At 41.1% G+C, this 22,453-nt stretch overlaps 1 protein-coding gene across 1 annotated transcript; it reads right to left on the bottom strand.

The window, feature by feature from the left end:
• Positions 1 to 215: 215 nt before the first annotated feature.
• nr2f1a (nuclear receptor subfamily 2, group F, member 1a) lies at positions 216 to 7,552 on the bottom strand. The gene is made up of 3 exons (XM_058070819.1): positions 6,186 to 7,552; positions 4,620 to 5,147; positions 216 to 1,524 (listed from the first exon to the last, which is right to left on the bottom strand). Exons 1-3 carry the CDS (start codon positions 6,616 to 6,618, stop codon positions 1,250 to 1,252), a joined length of 1,236 nt encoding a protein of 411 aa, XP_057926802.1. The 5' UTR covers positions 6,619 to 7,552; the 3' UTR covers positions 216 to 1,249.
• Positions 7,553 to 22,453: the final 14,901 nt, after the last annotated feature.

Below are 22,453 nucleotides of genomic sequence, written 5' to 3'. Positions count from 1 at the left end.
GACGCCCACGTCAATATTAAGGCATGTAAGATCGCGGCTGTGGTTTTAAACAGCGAACTGTAGGATCCTTATAAAGTTATGATGTGTTATGTAGTATTTTTATACCAATGTTATTTTATCAGTAGTATTTCTGTAGTAGTCGTGTTACATTTCACTATCAGGCTGCATTCAAGACAAACTAGTACAGGTGTAGGAAAATTCTTGAGAACGAGACATCGTTGCCTATTTGTCTTTTAATAGTACAGTCACCATCACACAACTTCATCATCAACCGAGCCTTTCTGCAAAAAAAAAGCTGCATCATGGAGTAAGCAAATTGAAGGCAACAACCAATAAAATTCAAGAAACAATGTTTTTCTCCAAAGACGAAAAAAAATGTATTTGAAATGATATATTAAAAGTGCTTTTTTGATTTTTCATGTCTCTCCTCTTTGACTGATGATCGCACTCATGGCCGAGGGAGGGGAGGTGGTGGGTGTAAGGTGGTTGGTGGGGGGGTTTGTGGGGGGTTCCCCAGATGTCCTCTCAGTAAAAATGTCCTGGGGGTGGGCTGGGAGGGAAGGGGTCAGTTTGTAGTTGCAGGTCCATTGTGTTGGGGGGAAAAATAACCAAAAAAAAAAAAGTTCAACCATCAGTGGTGATATTGTCATAGCGATTAGACTTGTTTCTTATTGTCTAAATTTCTTTATTTTTTTTCCTGTTTTTTTCTCTTTTTTTAAATTCTCACTTCAATTTTAATTCTTGGAGAACATAGCTTCGACAACATATACCGCACTCATTATAAGAAGCAAAAGGTTATATCAAAAATTATTAGTATAGAATCACAGAAAGCCTGGTTTACAACCAGAAAAAATACAAAACAGAGAGGTACATAGACACAGGACAAATTCTTATAATTGCTTGGAAACATTATTTCCTGCTAAGTCTTGATTCTTTTTTTTTCTTACTGCGCATACGATGTTTTTCATTTTATTTGTATTTTTTACAAAAAAAAAAAAGAAAATAAAGACTAGTATTTTACAAAATGACGAGTATTGTTCTTGAAGATGAGGGTGGATTTACACAGGTGTAAAGTCCAGTTCCAATATTTTTCTGTACATATTCCATCTCAGTCCCAGAAGACTGCAGGGGATGGGGAGGGGTGCAAAAGTCTTCCAAACTTGTGAGAAAAAGTCTTAATATAGTCTTCATAGAGGAGGGTGGGTGCTGAATTTTGGTCCTTTTCCTCTCTTTTTTTGTCATATAAGGATCATTGGATGGACATGTAAGGCCAGTTGAAGCTGCTCCCGGATAATAGCATATCCCTGATGAGGGTTTCAATAGGAGTTTTACCTACCAAGCGGACGAAGAAGAGCTGCTCGATTACCGACGAGGACACGGTGCGGAGGGAGGGCAGCCGCAGAAGGAGCTTGCCAAAGCGGCTGGGCTGGTTCGGATATTGGCTCCTCACGTACTCCTCCAGGGCGCATTGGGACTTCTCCTGCAGGCTCTCGATATGGGCAGCGTCCGAGAGGCCGCAGGCGTCTGCGGGAAGACAAAACACACGCACTGGTCATTATCCGCGTATAAAGTGGTGTCCCTTAAAATGAGGTTCTCAAACGCTTTCCTCTTTTCAGACGCTTTCAGTCACGTGATTCTTCCCCGGGTGTCAAACTTTACTATAATGTACCACGCGATAGCAGAAAAACGACACACGTCACAAAACGTTTATCCAATTAATGCATTTTATGCAAACTGACCTGTTTTGTGTCGGTCTCTACGTTGCGAAAAGTGTGCATGAGGTGTTAAATTAAAAACAACACACGATAATTTTCATAAAACAATTATTTGCAGGTTAATTAATTTGTGCTATTTGTACATTTGTCTACAATTATTATATTCCCAATATACTACAGGACAATTCCACCAATAAAAATCTATGAAACCACATGATCCATTTGAACATGAAATTGGCGCAAAAAGCCTTGGCACGCGTCCTGCACTTTCAGCGTCACCCCTCCTTTACATATTGTTGACTTTAAGACGTCCAAAGCATAAACATGCTACCCCACAGTAAGTTTTAGTATCTGAATAAGCAAAAAATATGTAGCAAACACTACAGTAACATGAGAATAGATGTGGGAAAAGTCTGCAGAAGAAACTACAGAAAGGATTTGGGAGGGTGTAAATGCAGAAGGTGGGTGTTTCAAACCCAAATGCCGGTGTGCTCTTGATGTCTACACTCTGGAGATTCAAGTTTTACGGAAGCCCAAACGGCCTCGATGAATGTAAAATTGCTCTGCTTGTAATGTGACCTAATTACTCTGCAGTAAGCTGTTAAGTCATTTCGCTGCTCTTCTCTCCATAGACCACTCTGGCCTGTTTTTCCTCCCTTTTTTTCCAATCCAAGAAGCCTATAGCAGAGGCCGCTAGAAGCAATCACATTTATTATAAGAGAAAGAGGGAGGTAAAGTCAATAGTCACTTAAAGAGGACATAAAATGTCACAGAATGAGCTGCTGAAATGCCTGGTTTGTGTTTTGGACGCAAGCAACCAGAACTCCTCTGGAGATGGAACACCAGAACACACTTGCATGTCTTTGGGTTCTTGTTTGACCCTGTTTTCACCACTAATATAAGTCATTTCAGCACTGGGCTGAGGGTGAGGAAGGGTGAGGATGCTAGGGGTGTGCTTTTGAGCCTATTGGTGAGTTGTGAGCTATAACTCACTGTGGCCCAGACACAATAACCTTGTGAACCCGAGGGCAACCCTGAGATCTCGGGGTGATTTAGTGTGACCTTAGCGAGGCCCGCTCAAAGAAGCATGTATGCAAATCCCTCTGGATTAACGCTGAGTGTCCCTTTAGCGCCAAAGCAGCCAATATGCTTTAACTCCATCCAATTGAGATTTTAGCTATGTAGGATAAAATGCAGGTGAGATTAAAAAAACAATAGTGGAGGATACAGATGAATGTGTCTGCATTGTTAGCTTCACACACTCCTAAAATCTCCATCAGACCTCTGTGTCTGTGTCCCATGCACACAACAATACACTCTGACATGGAAGGGCGCGCGCACACACACACAGACACGCGCGCGCGCGTACTCCCCCACCCTCTACACACTCTTGCAAACCACCATTTATGCAGCTTAGTGAAGACTGAGTGTACATGTCAATAAGGGGCTGATGTCAGTCGACTGTGTTGAAACACGACCACCATTATTTATGCATCAAATAGTGACAGCACTGAGGTTATTTATTTAAGGCGAATAATCCACGCTGCTCCTGGCAAAACGCCACGCAGGAGGAACCCTGTTTTGGTGCCCAACGAACACACATTGAAGTCTATCAAGTGCTATACAACTAAATGAGTTGCAATAGTCTAATGGTTTATTTGGGGGGAAATCCCAAAAAGTAGCCTTGAAAAATCAATGCATTGCAAGTTAATATATCTACTGGCAGACATAACCGTGACTGTGGTAACTGTCATATAGATTTTTTCAGCGAATATAGTCATGTCGAAATGTTTTTTTTGTTAACTCCGTGGGGAGGGAAATAACATGTTTGTGGTCATTTAAGGTCTTTAAATACAGCATGTGTGTCCCACATGTCTGGAGATTTAATTAATTGATTTAATATCAATATACGATCCTATCACATAACATAACATAATATAATACAATTTGGAAGAAATTACAATGTGAGTAAATAATTTTAAAAATAAATAAATAGTATGTTTAAAGTTATTATTGGCCATTTAAGTTGCTCAACAGATGTTTCTCAATACACACAATTACAATCATGAATTAATAAGTAATATGGTAAATAATTATTTATCACAAATTAGTCATGATTATATATGTTTTGGTTAATTAAAAGTGACACTGACGTAGAAACTTTTAAAAGGCCTTTGTGAGATTAAACTTTTCATCTCTCTGTGTAGTATTTATTGTACACGAGTTAAGTTTCAAAAGGCATCCAAATTACGCAAAAGGAGGAAAGGAATAAGTTTTCCAGCAGTTCGGGTTAAATAAATGTATAACCAATGTAGGTTACGCCAACAAAACAAAGTTCTACTGTAAATACTAAAACAGTCATCGCCTTATAGAAAGAACTACTCAGCACCAATCCACATTCAATAATGTGATGCGTTCAATGTAGTGAAATATTAGTCAATTTCTAATGTATTTCTCTCCCTTAAGGATCATTTGTGTGTGGTTAAAAACGTGTCAGCTGTCACGCACTGGTGGACTGTGTCACCCTTTAGCAGGCACATTTGTGTGACATGTGTCCCGAACATTTATGGACGCTCATTTATCATCTTCAAAACAACAAAACACGTTTGAAAGTGAGCAATTACAATGATCATGCACGCTTAACTATGCAAGTTGGGGTTAGGGTTTACTTGCCCCCCCCCCCCCTTTTTTTTTTACACACTACGACTTGAGCTGCCAGGAAAATGCATGTAAGTGCACACTGTTGACAAGATAGATTTATCCCATCTGCAAGGCAAACATCTCGTAAAGGCCAATTTGTGACACTGCTCTGCTTGACAGCCATTTTCTTTTGTGAACAACATGAGGCTGGCCCATGAACGACTACAATGGGCTCTCGGCGTGTTTTTTTGGGGGGAGACCCACCTGACGTGAAAAGCACGATGGCCTTGAGGCAGCTGTACTCTGCAGAGTCTACATGTAGGGTCTTGAGCTTCTCCACTTGCTCCTGGAAGATCCGGATGTGGTCCATGAAAGCCACGACGCGGTCCGCGGACATGGGCGAGGCGTGCAGGCCCGCCGCGGCGAGCAGAGGGGCCACATGCAGGGGCATGGAGCACTGGGCGGCATTAAGAACAAACAACTCGCTCCACGTCAGCCTGAGAAGGGACACCTGGTCGGTGATCTGCAGGTCGGGAAAGAAAGGGATGTTTCTGGCCCACTCCACGGCGCTGAAGAGCAACCGAGCCGCCAGCTCGCAGATGTTCTCGATGCCCATGATATTGTTGGGCTGCATGCACTGGCTCCCGTACCGGGACGTGGGGTAGGGCTCGGCCCGCAGCAATAACGAGATGTATCCGGACAGATAGCAATGGCCGTTGAGGGGGTCCCCGTTGGTCAGCGCGTACTGGCCTGGGTTGGGCTGGGTTGGAGGCATTCGTCCTCGCTGAACCGCTGACAAAAAGAAAGAGAAAAAGAGGAAATGTGCATCCAGGACTGACAAACATTGTTCCCAAGTAACATGCACAAGAAGCTGCTGTATTGCATTGCATTGACTGCATTGCAGTCAGCTTCAAAAATCAACCACAACATTGCCTATTTCAAACATAATCATCTGCTGTGCATTCAATGTTTACAATTGTATTTTTACACAGGGGGTGCGTACACACAGTAATCGCTAACACACCACACACACACATCTAACTATTCTAAATTAAATGTATTTAAATGTGTTTACTGCAATTAATCATATTTCATATTAGTGGTGCATATTTTTTTTTAAAACATGTATATTAACGTATGCTGTTTCTCCATAGCAACAATTGTTGTAGTGGTCAAACTAATTCTAACATAAACTGATAATTCTTGTTCTAAATTATGCTCTTGGTGAATTTCATGCACACTAAAACATCACCTGGAAATAAAAGGATTCCTGGCATTGATTTTGGACTATTAATAATACATAAAACCTGCAACTCAAGAGCTCACCCTATATACAAATACACGTCGTGTGAAAAGGGGCTGCTTGCATGAATTAACCTAAAAATACATGACGTGTTTGTAAAGTTGTGCAGCAGAGCCAAACAACCAGACAAGGGGCAAGTTAAGCGCCATGACTGAGTGTGTGTAAACCGCATAGTAGGCACATGAAGCCCGGCAGATATGTGGGGGAGACCGGCTGTGTGTGTATGTTGTATTCAGACATATTTTTAAGTATTTTTGTGAATTATGGCAGGGACTATGTACATATATTGATAAACACACATTGGGGGAGGGGGGTGGTGGGGGTCATGTGCATAATATGCAATAGGTGCATAAACTGGGCCTGCTGAGTGTGTAGCAAAATGTAATCATCAGCTATATAATACACGAGCTTTGTTCAAACCCTCTAATGGTTCCGTCCATGTAGAAGCATGCATCACGGATGGAGACAGCACATTCATGGCCGTCTGCCTTCAACAAAGCAGCAAGTGTTGCAAAATAAATATTCACCTTCCCGCCGCATGCCCACTTTTAAGCACTTCTTGAGGCGGCAGTACTGGCATTGGTTCCGGTGGTGCTGGTCGATGGGACAGTTCCTATTGGCGCGACATGAGTACGTTAAGTTCCTGCGTACACTCCGCTTGAAGAAACTTTTGCAGCCCTCGCAGGTGAACTGGCCATAGTGTTTGCCGCTAGACTTGTCCCCGCACACCACGCATTCGATGTGCTGTTGGCTCTGCCCCGAGTTCTGGCTGCCCTTGTCCCCTGCCGTGCCCGGCGTGGACGGAGGTCCCGGCTGGCTGGGGGTCTGCGGGGTGTGAGGCGCCGCCGACGCAGCCTGCTGCTGCTCCCTCGCCGGCTGAGCTGCTGGGTTGGGGCCGCTCGGAGGTCCTCCGGCCACGTCTTCCTGCGGATCTCGCCAGACGCTAACTACCATTGCCATATCTCGGCCACGGAAAGTGCTGTAGAGCGAAATGATCGCTGCTGGTCTGGAGCGTGGATGGGAGAAAAAGGTTTTTTTTTTTGCAAGATGGATGCAAAGTCAAATCGCTGCACGGAATCTCATAGAAGATGAGGTGGATCGATACATTCAAAATAGAAGGGGGCGGCTGGAGGGGACGACCCGATCACGATATGCAAGTATCGGGAGGCCAGTTCCAAGGTAAATTGCACTGAGCCATTCAGGAATCCCCAATCTTGTAGGAAAAGGCGAGTCCAGACGTGTTGGGGGGGAAAAAAGCTGCACTTTGATAGAAAAAAAGCCACAAAGGGAAAGCAATTCACATGAGCGAGTATTTAAATAAATAAAAAAAACCTTCTTGTGGTGAAAAGACGCTGGATCCAAAGTGCTGCGGTGGATAAATTCCTTTCTCCTTTTCCACCGGTCGCCGTGCGAGCAGCGGAGCGAACACACACACAAAAAAACTGCAGATTTGGCGCGTCTGTATTCTTAAATAAAGCTCATCATCATCTTCATCATCATCTTCTCGCTGAGCGAATAGAGTCCACACCGTTCAAGACTTTCACCTCTCCTCCAGCTGGAGCAACGGAGAAAAGATATCACAGCAGCAGCAGAAGGAAGAAGAAAAAAAAACTAGTAGAATATGCAAGAAGAAAAAGAAGAGAGAGGCTCCAAAAATGCTTTAAAGGAAGAGGAGCTGCAGAGCAATGTTTCCGAAACGGGGGGATCTGCGCGAATGTCTGTATATAGTGAACTTTGACACTACTATTGAAACTGACACGTTTCTATGGAGATCGCTGTGCCTTATATGGTGCTCATGTCAAGGAGCCAAGAGAGGGGCTGCTGGAGACTGATAATCAAAGGCGACTGACTGGCCAGAGCCCCGCATCGAGGAGGAGGAGGAAGAGGAAGAGGAGGAGGGGGAGAGGAGAGAGAGAGAGAGCGAGCGAGCGAGCGAGGAATGGGAGGCTGAGGTTATAGCCAAGCCCTCTCTCTCTCTCCATTGGTTAGAGTCCCCATCTTGCTCTCTGTGCTGCAAAAAATGTCCATATAACTGGGTATGTTTCATTCTTAGAAAAAGATTTCATTTCTTAAAAAAAACATTCATTTTTAACCGGATTTGGAATAACACTCGTGGATGAGAAGACTCATTTTTAATGTAATTTTTCTTTTAAAGGATGATTCAATCCATATTTTTCAGTTATGTATTATTTTTGTGATCAAATTCATCATTTCCGGCCCACTTGTCAAACCCTCCAAAGCATGATTGTGGATATTTTTTGCAGTGTTGACATCTCACCACTGGGGGCTCTCGTCTTCTTCTTTTACCCCCAATTTATATTATATTTTTGTTCATATTTTGGACAGACGCTATTTACATTGAGCTCGCTCACACCACGATGCCTTTTCCTTAAAAACCTGATTTGTCCGGGTCGCCTATTGTGGGTACAAAAAGAGACAAAGGGAGAAAACCTGGATAGAAAAGCAGAAAAAACGTGTTGTCAAACAAAAAAAGAGGAAAAAAGGAAGATTGGGATATAGTTTAAACACAGACTTCATGCCAAAATGTAACTGTTATGCCTATAGAAGGGTCGTCATGTATGGAGCTTCGGCATACGCATTGCGGTACATGCAGTGCGTAAAGGCTCCAGCCTCGCTGATTAAAACTTACATTTGTATACATTGTATTGTCACAGAAACAAGAGGATGCAATGAGCAGAATGCTGAATTTGTGTGTTACATTCATAGCATGCACATATATCGGAACGGAGAGAGAGAAAAAAACAAAAATTAAAAAGGCACACGCAGCAATTAGCCGGGTCCCTTCTTGTGCACAATCACATAGCCGGTGTCACATTATGTCTTAATAATCATCCTCATTCAAAGTGATGTGAACTTATTTCAGGAATTTGCATGGGGATTCCGGCTTTTTGTGTGAGGATTTCTGCAGGCTTTCTCCCTCTGTGAGGGGGGAAAAAATGGATCGCGCTGCCATCTAGCGTACATTGTACAATTACAACCTCCATAGAAGTGCATGCAAACGCCACTAAAGATGGATTTTTAATTGCATAAAGTTTGTTTTGAAAGCTTCCGGCAGAACAGTGAGGAATAAACATCTTGCTTATCAGACTTGGAAGCTATTCATTAATGAATAAGAATAACAGTGGTACATAATGGTGATACAGAGGTTATATTGAACAAGTTAATTGTAGGCTAGCAAAGAAATGGCATTGAACACACATATGCACCTTGCAAAGGCATCAGTTAGTATGCTATCAGTTTTCATTAAACATAAATGGGAGTCCTTGCATAGAATACTTCAAGCGTGCAGACATATTTGCAGATAAATGGAGCTTCAATATGCAAGTGACCCCTTTGGAAGCACATAGGAGGGATGGGTTGTTTTTCCCCTTTCTTTAAAGTATTCCAACAAGAGAGCTCTCTCTCCTTGTCTCGGACAACTCCAATGAAAACTCCCCGGTCATGTCTGCAGCTCTTTGAAAAGGTGAAACCAATAAGATTAAATCGGACAATGATTTTTTTTTTACTCCATGCAAGTGTATCATTAAGATTTAACTCCACAGATCAGATTGGGAGTTTTAAAAAGGGGGCTTCGCATGCAGGACAGGAGGAGAGCACATAGAGAGGGGCAGCGAATGGGGAGCAGAGCTGTGGGGAAAAGAAAAAGGGAGAAAGTGGACCACAGCGGGGCATTGAGGGAAGAAGCACCGGCGATGGCGGTCTGCATGGAGCAGACAAACACCGAAACAAACAGACATAAGGCAAGTATTACATTTATTAATACGCATGCTGCCTTTAATTGCTAATTTCATTAAATCGGCTGCAAGAACGCGCACCTCAACCTTGCATGCATCTCGCCTGCTGCACAACTTTTAAACCCCGCGGACAAGCACCTCTTTCCCGCCACATTATCAACCACCACCCTGGCTGCGCTGTCGGTTGTCTTCCCGATGAGGACACCAGATAGTCGGGGAGCTATTAGACCTTGTGCACCCCTCTGGAACATTGAAGCCTTGCTTTTTTTTGGCGCACCTCACCTGCTAGGTTATTTGTCCTTAAAGATCGATAGCACTCCGAGATAGTGTCACCGCATTAAAAGCTTGATCAGGGAGTACAAATGTGTGCTATTTGAACACCGTGCATGGCCAAGTGCGCTGCACTGTGCACAAATGAACCATTTACGGTAACTTAAAATGGGATGATAGAAGTCCTTGTTTGTGTATAAGCTATATAATATTTTACCTTTTTCAAAGGAGTTCATCTTAAGTCATTTAAGGACAATAATAGTATTTTCACGAATACATGTTTACATTGATGAAGTTGTTAGTAATTCAAGCAAATCAATCACTCATGAAACGTAATATATTTAATTTTAAATATAATGAATATTTTAATGCATTATTAAACATTAAATTATTAAATTATTATTTAAAAAGTTAGATGTGTGTTGTGGTCAGATCCCTGATGATGCATTGATGCTCAGACATAATATTGGGTTTATTTAACATAGCTGACAGACAACAAGCAATATAGGGGAGACGCTAAGGTCACGGGTGCAGCCTACCAACCCCCACCACCAGCCCCCACCCCCTTCCCAATTGAAGCACCACAAGAACACGTTTTGGACAATTCTATATCGCTATTTATTAATCATATTTTCATCATATTCCACTGATTGCGTGCAATTACGTTCGTGTTATAAGTAATATAATGCAATGCTTGGTGGTGGATGTATAATCATTTGCACATCCAAGAGGGTGCATGGGGGGCACATCAAGCTGACCCCCTTCACTATAGCAGCTGCCAGCATATCAAACACTTTCAATATGATTGGAGCTCATTTAGAGCATTAAGAAGTTTAATGAAATATGAACTCGTTTCAATGCAGTTTATCCTTTGTTTTAATCTTAATAAAAAAAATAATTTAATTTAGTAAATACTTATGACATACATTTGGTTTCATTTGTGCAAAAAAAATATTTTTGTAAGACAAATTCAAAGTAAAGTGAGTATAAAGTGAAATGATAAATATAGTGAATAGAACAGAGTAATAATAGTATAATTAGTCTTTAGAAGACTTGGTTTGTCGTATTTTTGATTTTATTTTATGTTAACTTTATGAAATTCACAGTGGTTAAATACTGATCATTAACAATGCAATTACAAAGTAATTTTTTACAAACAAAATTTTCCATGAATGAACACACCACCAAGCTCTGTATGGTGTGTGCAAAAAAAAAAGGTTTCTTCCATTTGCCTAAATCTCAACTCTGGGGTTCAGATTGGTGTAAAAGTAAGGGGAAGTGTTCACTTAAACCCCCCCTTTATTCATTGGCTTCTATTTTTGTTTTCCTTCCTGTATGGATCAGCAACTTTCAAAAGACATCATCTAATCGCCCTTAATGGAAAACGAGCAGTGGTCAGAGTAGTGCAGTGCGGATATTTAACACCACATGCAGCATTTAACAGGCGACAACACTAATTAGAAAATGGGCACTTGCAAGAAACGAAAATACAACAACATATACACAGATCATAACCTCATAGTTACTCTTTATTAAAGAAAATATATTTTATTTACTTATTTTTTGCTACACAATTTATTTGAGGGCTATAATAACAACGTCTTTGTCAATTAGGTTTGAGTTTGGGGTTAAGTTAGTGGGACAGTCGTTTACACTTTATGGCTCACTCACTATAATTACTTCACATACTAATAAGATATAAGATTATCACGTATATAGAGCACACCACAGTGGTTAGAGAAAACACTATTTAAAGGTAAATGTAAACGCACAAAATATTTTTTCTTATAAAAAAATATATTAAGTGAATCACCAGCCTTCAAGAATAGGATATATTAAATTGAGCCTTATACCTGTTTGCCCTCGTTTAAAGTGCAGTTAGAAAAAAAAAGGCTTGGCCAAAACGCGGGGGTGCCTGATGTGAAGGCATCTCACCCTTCAAGTCATTTATTTTACGGGAAACCCGAGGGCAAAGGTGGAATTCTCAAGAAATTCAACAAGGATAAGGGAGCTTTAGGAATTCTGCACGCAGATTACCTTTCATCCCATCCACACATTAGTTTACAACGCAGTAGAAATACAGCTATACACACAAAGTAGTCCAGATTAGCACCAAGCACGCACAACACTGAGATACTACTTAAATACTACTACTGAACACCTAAGAAGACAAATAATATTCCTGACGTTGTTGTAATTTTGGAATGCAGTAATCAAAATGAATGGCAACTTTAATGAGAAATCTAAGTGCTTTGTATAACAAAGGGGATGACTTCATCCACATTTTTGCCTCAACATGTTTGATTGTTTCAATTTGAGCTGAGTAACGACATCACTAGTCTAACATTTTTCTAAAGCCCCTTTGCACGCCCCACCCCTCATTTACCAGCCTAAACCAACACGCAGCAGGAGCTTAATTAGAAATGTAGTGTAGCTCAACCATGAGTGAGATGGAGCTCTGACTGACTGAGCACACCCATGACAAGTGTAGTTCAGGGTCCAGAATTTTTTTTTTTTTCAGCAGAGTGTAGTATATTCCTGGAAAAGAAATAGCAATTAAAATGATGCAAGTGGCCCACACTGATAATCTATAGATTTACTGGCAAAACCTGGACAATCTAATGGTCATCAACAAGTCTATGTGTGGCTTCAGTTGTACTTTTAACTATTTTTAATACTTCAAAATACACATGAAAACACACCCCATTACTTACTGTCACACCGGATGGCAAAATTGAGTTTGTATTTTCCTTTGTGAGGGCACATGTGTAAGACGGGGATGTGGAGGTGGCCTGCCTGTGTTTAGTGTCCAAAGTCGGCTGACTGTGACCTTATCAATGGAAACTCTTAAGATAAATTATTCACATGCAGCTCTTTGATGTGTCTGGCCAAAGAATGGCAACAATGTAACGGCAGGGAAGGCGCAGGTGTGTTGAAACAATTCATTAAGAGTGTGTATTTTACAGGCCGTACGGAGGAGAGACACTCAAGCTTTCATAGTAAGTCCAAATGTAACCCGATCTACTTGCTGTGTGTGTGTGACCATTTTGGCCACCCACGCTCCCACTATCTGCTCACCTTGCCCTTTGCTTCCAACTATGTGTTGTGTCTGCTCACAGGTGGCGAGCAACGTGGCGGCGCGGCGTTCTGAAGCGCGGCGGGATGTGTCGGTGTGGTGCAAGGACTAACATGGGGGCGAGATGCACTTCATGGCTGTGAGCTGTGAGCTAATGGGATGGTGGAGTGGGTCTGTAGTGACATCTCAACCGGCCATAATATTATAAGCACCTGCACAATCAAATGAGATCCAGTGCAAAAACTGAAAAGAAAATACAGTGGAACCTTGGTTAGGGTCTTTCATTTGTTCCAGAAGGTTGACTCTTAACAGAAAAGGACGATAACTTAATCCATTTCTCCAATAAGAAATAATGTAAATGTGTGATGAAAAAACATTAAGAACACTATTGGGCTTATGCAGTGTATTAACAACATGACAAGACGTGCAACATATTGTAAATAACAAGAGAATGTAAGTAAACCAAGACAGAATTATGGTGTAAATTTTCCATGTTAACCAAAAAACACGGTCCCCGCAGTGGATGCTAACCGAGGTTCCATTGTGTCCAGTTTGGATCGACACTGCTAGAAAAATATTGTTTCAATTATTGTGATTATCATCTGCAGTCATATAAAACTGCACTGCACCATACTACAGTATGTTCATAATATTTTGATTAATTGATTTCGCAAAATGAGAGTCAAATTATTATACAGTTCTCAGTATGATGCAGTACCACATCACTGTAACTTATAATCACAAAACCCCATCAATACTCCCATCAATATAGTGCGTTTTCATTGTATTAGATATAACGTGGGTGTGTGTGTGTGCTCTGGTGAGAATATAATATTGTGATTATACAAATATGGTCTAGTCACGTAACTTGAGTGATTAACAAGTACTTTCCTTTTAAAAGAGAATGCAATCATGCTGTAATGCTAACATAATATATTGTGCAATACAGTCTGTATTAATCAACTGTATTAATAAACTAAAAAGGACAAGGGTGGATATTGATGATGATCTATGAATATAGGGCGCACACAAGGTTGAATTATGTGTGAGAATGATGAAGGTGAGACGTACATGTTTGTGTTTTTGCATCTTTCTCTCTGTGTGTGTATAGTTAGCTTCCCTCAGATGTTCCATGTGACTTCTGACCTCAGAGTTTGAGGTCAAATCCTGACAAATGAGATGGCAGAGTTCTGGCCAGAACTGCAAACATTCCACAACAATCTTGTCCTGTTCCACTCGATTCATATCCGCATAAGACCTCCCCTCCCACACACACACTGGTGCGTTTGCACTGTGTGTCTTTTATGAATCGGGCTTTATTGGATTTAATGTGGTAAACTGCACATACATACAATATTTGGAATTAAGAATTACAGCATTAGCTAAAATAAATTAACTAAACTAAATAAACAAAACAACATGATCTGGAAGAGGTTGAGGGGGTTGTGTAAGAGACTGGGATATTACGGCCAAGCACACTATGTGATTGTGTGTGTGAAAAGCTTGTCAGTGATGTCAAGGATGAGAAATGTTGCAGTGTGATTTTTACACACACTGCTGGCTCTAGCATTTCCGGCAACATTTCTCACTCTGCCTCCCTCACACCATCCACTCTTCTGCAATATCCCCACATTTTTCTATCCTTACACATCATCCTTCACCACCACAACAGCCCCCTCCCCCATCCTTCACAGGCCTCTCTGTTCCATCCCTGACCATTCTCTCTCATTTTACCACTCGTCCCGGCTGTCCCATCTTCGCCTGATGTCAACCTCATCCTTTCTTCCTCTTTAGTTCCCCGCACATTCAGTACCTCCTCCTCTCTCCCTCTGCTTATCTTCCTTGTCACGTTTTTCCTCTAATTTTCTAAAAAGCCACCAAAAGAGTGCAACCACCTGTGACTACTGAACACTCTAAATATGTTGTTCTTCACTAGGAAGCAAGTTAAGGTAAGTGGCTGAACCTATATTATGATGACATGGCTTTTGGTTGATTTTTTTTGGTTGGCTAAATGTCAACCCCCTTCCTTTCAAAGCTTCACCTATGAAAACAAAAACACTCACAGGACAAACAGAAGTCTGTATCTGATGCTTGAACATGCGTCTGTAATTATGTAATTGCACTAAAAGGCACTGCAACACAAATAAAAACATAATTTACATAACACGCCTATGTGTTTTGTTCCCTCTCCTTGATCTGAATTGTGGTATATCATTTGATGTCTGCTGCTGCCGGAGCCATTGGTGGCTACACATGGCTGAACATGGATCTTGACCCGGTCAAGAATGTTTCCTCTCAGGGTGGCTGATCACATGATGCAAAAGCACAGATGGATCTGAGCTCTAATGTGCTGAGCAATGGTGCAGATTATGGCTATTCTTTTTGCTTTAGCAATTTTTTGTTGTTTTCTCAGACATTTTAGGTTGCATGTCTGCTTCTTCTGGTACACTGTCGCGCTGCTACAATGTTATGTTTTTTACATAGCTGATGTTGCCGCTGAGTGAAAAAGGAGGAAACACAAGTGTGGTACAAACAGTACTATAGCAAGTTGAACTGAATGGTACCACTTGGTGGCTTTATGTTCTGCATTCTTCCCTAGTTTCACTTTCAAGCATTGTCTTAGCATTAATGGTCAGCTTCCTGCCTATACATGTGCAGTGTAAATAAATGACTAAGCACTGCAAACACACTAAGTGTCAGCAATCAGCTTGGAGTTGAAACAGGAAGTTAACGACAAATGGGAGAGAGGCGTAGGCAAATGTGTAAGTTATAGCCATGACGCCATTAGCAGATTCTCATGTTTATGTCCCTTGCTTTGCTTCCTCTTCTCTATGTCCACAGGCATCAGAAAGACGTTTAAAAAAAAAGGGCGCTCAAAGCTCCTTGATTCTCTGCCACCACCCACGGTTCCAGCTGTGTTTTGGAGCGTGGATGTCTGCCCTCATCCCTCAGGGCACCGGTCCCACTTTATCCCACCCCTTTTCAACCAACAAGCACCCAGCCCCCTGTTTCCGACCCCCCCGTCCCTCCATCCTCCTGCCTCACTCACTGATTCAGTGCGTAAAAGCGCCCCCTGAATGATGGATTACTGTGTCACCGCAGCCTGCGAAGGATTAATTTGTTTCATTGATTTCTCTTTAGGCAGAATGCCAGCGTCTGCCGTTTCCCACCTTTTCCACCAAGTCTTGCAGCTGTAATAGACGGTAATGGCTTAAGACAAATCAACCCATTTCTTGTAAAAATAGCACCAAATGACCCTCCCTATCCTACAGCATGCACTCTACTCACGCACACGTCAGGGGTTGGTATGGTGGAAATGGGGTAAAGAGGGGCCTCTCCATTCACCCTTGGTGTCTGCTTCAACATTGTTGTCTCTCTTCTACCCCTAAACCGGAAGAGACCATACGGCCTCTCCAACTGAGCCATAAGTCTATCGTACTTACCCATTCCTCTCAGGCCTCACAATGGATGGGTAATGACAGCACTGTCAGGGGTGGGGTGGTCAAACGGTCCTCTCCAGTAATGGAAGTGGTTAGTGCTATTCCCTACACACCTACAGGAACGAGGTAACCGTTAACCACTGTGATCTATGGCAAGGCCTAAGCACAGGAGGTTGAAGGGAAGTATTGATGCTGATGAATAAGGGCAATGTCTGGACAACACTTTTTTGCATGTTATTGCACAGTGCGTTAAGGAGCTCTGCAAAAGCAATTTCTGGACTAATACGTACCAATGAATCAATGGTGTTATGGCTCTCAGCATGGTAAGCTAACAATCCAACATTCCTGACATTCGCTGATTTAACACAGACATAAGATGCTACCACATCTTTACTAGCCTGTCACTACTTTGAACGATGCGAAATGCAAGTTGCCGGTAACATTAAGCACACCACTACAGGCAGACTGTCCTCAAACGCTTTCCAATCCGAAAGAGATTTATGAGTAGGACCAGATCCATTAATCCATTGTCGATTTGTTGTGGCTGCCCTGCGGGGTATTCTAGTATCAGATATCAGTGTTGAAACATAGTCCATTGTAAACCAGGGTACATGGTAACATCATGACTCTTGTTAAAATGCTCTACAAAAACACTAAGAAGAAGGTTGCAAATTTCAGCTGAGATATATTCGCTGCCTTTCTATCACATACCCAGCATGAAAAATACATGTGCTTACAGACAGGAAAAGTTTTAATGTGTAAATCTGCAAACTGCAATTTTCTCTGAACTTTCACATAAATACTCATCAATGGTGGTTTTGAGTTGAAATATCCACGAAAGAACTGAAGTGAGGACTATGACATGGTAGGTGCTATTATGTTTGAGCAATGCCATGGCATCACAGCTGTAGCACAGCTTGAAGTAAAAATTCACAATCCAGTCACACAATCCACTGAGGAATGTTGATACAATTAGACTGCAAAAAATTGCACAGTGCAAAGAAAAAAATGTTTTTGATGTACTAATTGTATTAATGTATGATTCTTTACAGGACTCAGTGGACTGTAATACTGTGTTATTTCAGCTTTTGTTATTAATCCGTTCCAAAGGATCTGTCTAAAAAAGAATTGGACAAAAACTGAAACAATATTTCCCATAGGAAACAATGTAAATCCAATTAATCTGTTCCAGACACCCAAAATATTAACAAAAATATTCTTAATGTAAAACAATTGCAGTTGTACAAGCAGAAAACAACACAAAAAGCATATAATTGATGAATGAAAGGATAAACAAACATTTAACATTGACTGAAAACTCTTGTTGACAACTAGAGAGAGAAAGAGACAGACAGTACCTTTGCTACAAGTTATTTCTAGAACTCAACAGTGTTTCTCACCTTCTTTATCAAAGTGATGGCACTTTCTTTGAAACCATGGGGGTAATTTTGCACCTGTACTTAATAAAAAAAAGCAGTAATGGTGTTAATTAACAAAGAACTACAGAGTCAATTGATGATGACTTCATAGCAGGGCGACAGAATTGGGGAATAATGACCTCTGTGTGGTAGTTGAAAGCAGGTTAACAGGCACATTACGAAGGCATGTTACGAACACAGTCGGACTTGTGCTGTTCATCAATAACACCAGACTGAGTCACCAATGTGGGATTGACGACCTCATAATGCAGTACGTAATATGTATGTACTGGAGACAAGGAGACTGACTCTGACAATGATGAGGGGGAACCCAGCATGATGGCGAAATTGCCTTAGCGTTTCAAATAATTAAATATATATATATATATATATATATATATATATATATATATATATATATATATATATATATATATATATATATATATATATATATATATATATATATATATATATATATATATATGGGAGTTTATGTTTGCATTGCCCCAGTCAAAGGTTGTGACTGACCAATCAAATATTTCCAAAGCACCATCAATAATGCTGACGTGCAGACTAATACAGTATGGGACTGTGGGTGATGGCAGGAGGCCTGCTGTGCTGGCTCCACGCAGAATGGATGAACAAGAGGCCAAAAGGTTACTGGGCAGACATCAGCCCCCCACAACCTTTACCCGCATATATGTGCTTTTGATAGTGACAGGGGCAATTATAAAGGTATATTTCAGACAGGTCAAATGGGCGAGGGCAAAGTGCAAAACCTTGCAAGCACTGGCTGGAGTCAAAGGTTAGCACGGACATAGGCATCACAGAGCGCCGTCGGGCAGGGGATAATGGAATCAGAGCAACAAAGACGTAGACCGATGAGACGTGAAGAGAGGAAATATCGTCTCATTCATTTTGTATTTTTAATGACAATACATCACACAAGGTACTCCAGATTGACTCTCCAATTATGGCACCGACTGATTTGTTTGTGTTCAGTACAAGACAGTTTTTGTGCTTCATGTCTACTGTACACACTGGGCAAGCATCAAGCTTCATGACTAATATGAATAGGCCAAGGTCCTGGAAGGTCAGGGTATGTATTTAGCACCTGTGACCAAAGCCAAATGTAAAGGTCAAAGTAAATTTGCCTGACTCTGAGCCGTACAACATTTGCTCATCCACATTTAGAATGCATCCCATTGGCAGTGATTTATGGAAGTAGATAAGTACATGGATGGGAAGAAAACACTGTCTTTCTCCTATCCTGTCAGCCTCGGTAAATACACTACTCACTCATATCCATCACAGTGTCACACTGAATCGCCAGTGTAGGCTTCCTGCTCAGATTAAAAACGTTCTTTTTTCTTGCTCTGCGTTCTCGCTCAAGCTCTGGGGAACACACTGGCTGTATTGTTCAGTATTAGCATTTCAAACAGCTGCACTACAACTGTAGTTATATGTTGAAAGTCTGCTTTTAGTTATGTGCCACGCACCATGAATAGATTCCATACACTATCAACCATATGCAAGCAAGTCATCAATTAATCATGAAGATGCTAAAGGAAAATTGAATGAATGAAAAGACTTAAATTAAACTAAAATTAAACTACAGTATTCAGTACTGGTATTGTATATGTTTTGTGTGCATTGCATATGTATGATGTGAATGCAGAGACAAGCTGGAATGTCGAAAAAAGAAACAAACTGACTGTTTCATCACAGTACCTTCTATTACAAAGCATTGTCATTTTCTTAGCATAATCAGACCCTCAAGGATTTTGCAATGTTGCAATCGCACCAATTCACACAAAGTCAACCAAATTCAATGCGACCTTGCAACTATGTCCAATGCCCGCAACTTCCCTGAAATTTGAAATTTGAATCTGAAATTTGTCCAAGAGTATAGAGTTTAAATATCCCTGCATTTCCCACCCATGTTTTCCCTTCCATTAAAGCATGCTGTTTTATGGTTGAATACAGACTATTAGTAAAAAATATGCATGTTGAAGCAAATTTTACGTATTTTGCCGAAATGAAGCATTTTTAAGCATAAAAATGGCTATATAAACAAAACTATATAGTGTATAAGGCATTCAGAAGATGCATTCCACGGTGTCGTGAATATGTAATATTTTACATTGGTCACTAGGTGTCAACAATGTCAGCAACTTTAATGTTGGGTGAGATACAAGCACCAGGCCTGATCTTTTATTATAGACTTGACTTATCTCTTACGCCAGGGAAAATAATCCTTCATAAAAACTCCGGCTGCCATTGTTTCAGTAACCCATGCCAAGCTAAAACTCAACTCTGAACTCCTAACATCCTGTCAGCCTGCCACTCAGTTCCCCCAGGGAACACATTATTACCAACAGACACAAGCATGCGTCTTATTTATGTCTTAAATGGCTTATTTACTCCTATCATATCTACAACATTGGGTAATGTGCGTGTAAATGTGACTAAAGGTTTGTTAGTTTATGTCTCAGGAGCTCAATAATACAAAAATACAAATATGCACAAGCGTGCACAGCGTGTTTTTTTTGTCTGCTTGTTTCGGGTTGTTTGGCTGGTGATATAAAGTCAGTTGGACAACTGCTTGTAATACTGAACGTGGTGCAGAGAGAAAAGGCTGACACATTATTGTTTATCGTTTATGTTTATTGTTTATTGCTGTTTGCATGCATCACCAACTTCACACAGCTCATATACTGTATATGAAATCATTTTAGCTTTATGTGAAGTGAGTTGTTGCTGGATTGTGAATAATATTTCACCAATTGTAGGCTAATAGCTTCAAAGTTAGACAAATTGGTTTAATGTGGACTGATTCGGATGCTTGCGGCCTAAACTGGATTCGTTTTCATAAAACAGTTTTTTCTTAGGTTATATCTTATGATTGGATGTTTAGCATGAGCATGAATACTTCACTCTGAGTATTGAGTTTCTAGCTTCATTCTCAAAAAAGAGCTCAGGGTTCGAGCAGGTTTTCTAATAATAAAACAAATCATTTCTGATTACCATCAATTTCCTCTCCTCTGTCCTTTGCACATTGAAGACAGACAGGCTGTCCAGCATTGTGCATAAGTAGCCGCTCTGGGGAGGTCTTGACCGGGCCAGCAATTCAACTCTATATCCCGGCTTTTTGAGTTTTGCAGGCCCCTTGAACTTAAATGTTTCCCATGTCTTTTTGACCAACAACAAATGTGAAAAACAGCCGTCACTACTGTACCGTGGGCTTTTTCAAAGTACCCCCAAGAGGTTTTGAATCGAGCCAGAAAAGTCCAAAAGAAAACATTGTATTGAAATGCATGCCAAAGTGGAAACACGGTGTAATACGCTGCTTTTTTACCTAAAGCATCAAGGCCTGCTTTTTTCCCTTTCAAAAGTTGTAAATTCTTTCTCCTTATTGCATGGTATGTTTTCCTACTGTGAGATCAAAAGGTTATAATGCACGACAAAAAAACAACTAGTACATGTACATTTGCTGATCTTTTTTGTTTGGTTTCCTCTTAGTTTGGTTTTTAAATTCTAAATTTCATGTGAAAACTATTTCCATGTAATTTGTAAAAAGCTGGCATGTTATTTTGTCAGACATTGAATTTGATGAACACAAAATGCCCAAACTCTAACTATCACGGCCAAATTGTTTGGGAGAAATTGCCATTCTGTGTCACCGGAACAAGTGCAGTTTGAATAAAATACTTTTTCCTTTCATAAAATGTTCTTCGAAAATGTAATGACAAAACATCCTTGCCATTTCAATAGCCAGGACTATTCCCCACATCAGCTACTGTATTAAACCATCCCCCTATCCCTGGGCTCTCTAATTGCAAAACCAACAGATCTACAACGCACTTCTGTACAGCAAAAGTTTTGCACAATACCTCACATTTATCTCTATTTGGTATTCATTACAGGACATTTGAACCACATCACAATCTATTACCACCATGCAGATTCAGCCCTGGCTGACAATACAAATGATAAGATGGCGCAGTGACTCCATAAACACCCAAAGCTTATATATCACATCATATGAGCTGGCCTGGAAAGCACTTGTCATCCACCATGATCATTTATTTGTATGGATAGACCCAAGTTATGGATATCATTACAATCCTGTCTTCTGTCTGTCTTTAACCTGTGACTATTACTGCTGCGTTCAAGCATCCGATGGAAAAGACAGAAGTGGTTGTGCTTATCTGTGGGGGCATCAATCACTCGGCAGTCGGAGCTCCAACGCAGCTGCTTGTGAGGAGAGATTTATGCTACCATACATCAAATCATCAGACCTCTCCAGTAAAATATGATTTTGTCAATAGACCTAATCAATAGTGCATGCAAGACTGTGTAATTATTACAGTGGTCTGTGTCAATAAAAGTGTTGCATGGAACGTCCTGCCATAGGCTACACGGGTGAGAGCGAGAGGTTTGTCATGGTTGTGAGATCTTTGATTAGCTGCCCCACGAGGTTGACTCTTCGACATGCGGAACTGGCATGACATGTTAGGAAATTCATTCATTCATTCATTTTCTACCGCTTTTTCCTCACGAGGGTCGCGGGGGTGCTGGAGCCTATCCCAGCTGTCTTCGGGCGTAAGGCGGGGTACACCCTGGACTGGTCGCCAGCCAATCACAGGGCACATATAGACAAACAACCATTCACACTCACATTCATACCTATGGACAATTTGGAGTGGCCAATTAACCTAGCATGTTTTTGGAATGTGGGAGGAAACCTGAGTACCCGGAGAAAACCCACGCATGCACGGGGAGATATGCAAACTCCACACAGAGATGCCCGAGGGTGGAATTGAACCCTGG

Source organism: Doryrhamphus excisus, chromosome 4 (genome assembly GCF_030265055.1).
Source record: "Doryrhamphus excisus isolate RoL2022-K1 chromosome 4, RoL_Dexc_1.0, whole genome shotgun sequence".
Lineage (NCBI taxonomy): Eukaryota > Metazoa > Chordata > Actinopteri > Syngnathiformes > Syngnathidae > Doryrhamphus > Doryrhamphus excisus.
This window is presented reverse-complemented; position numbering and strand designations above follow the sequence as displayed.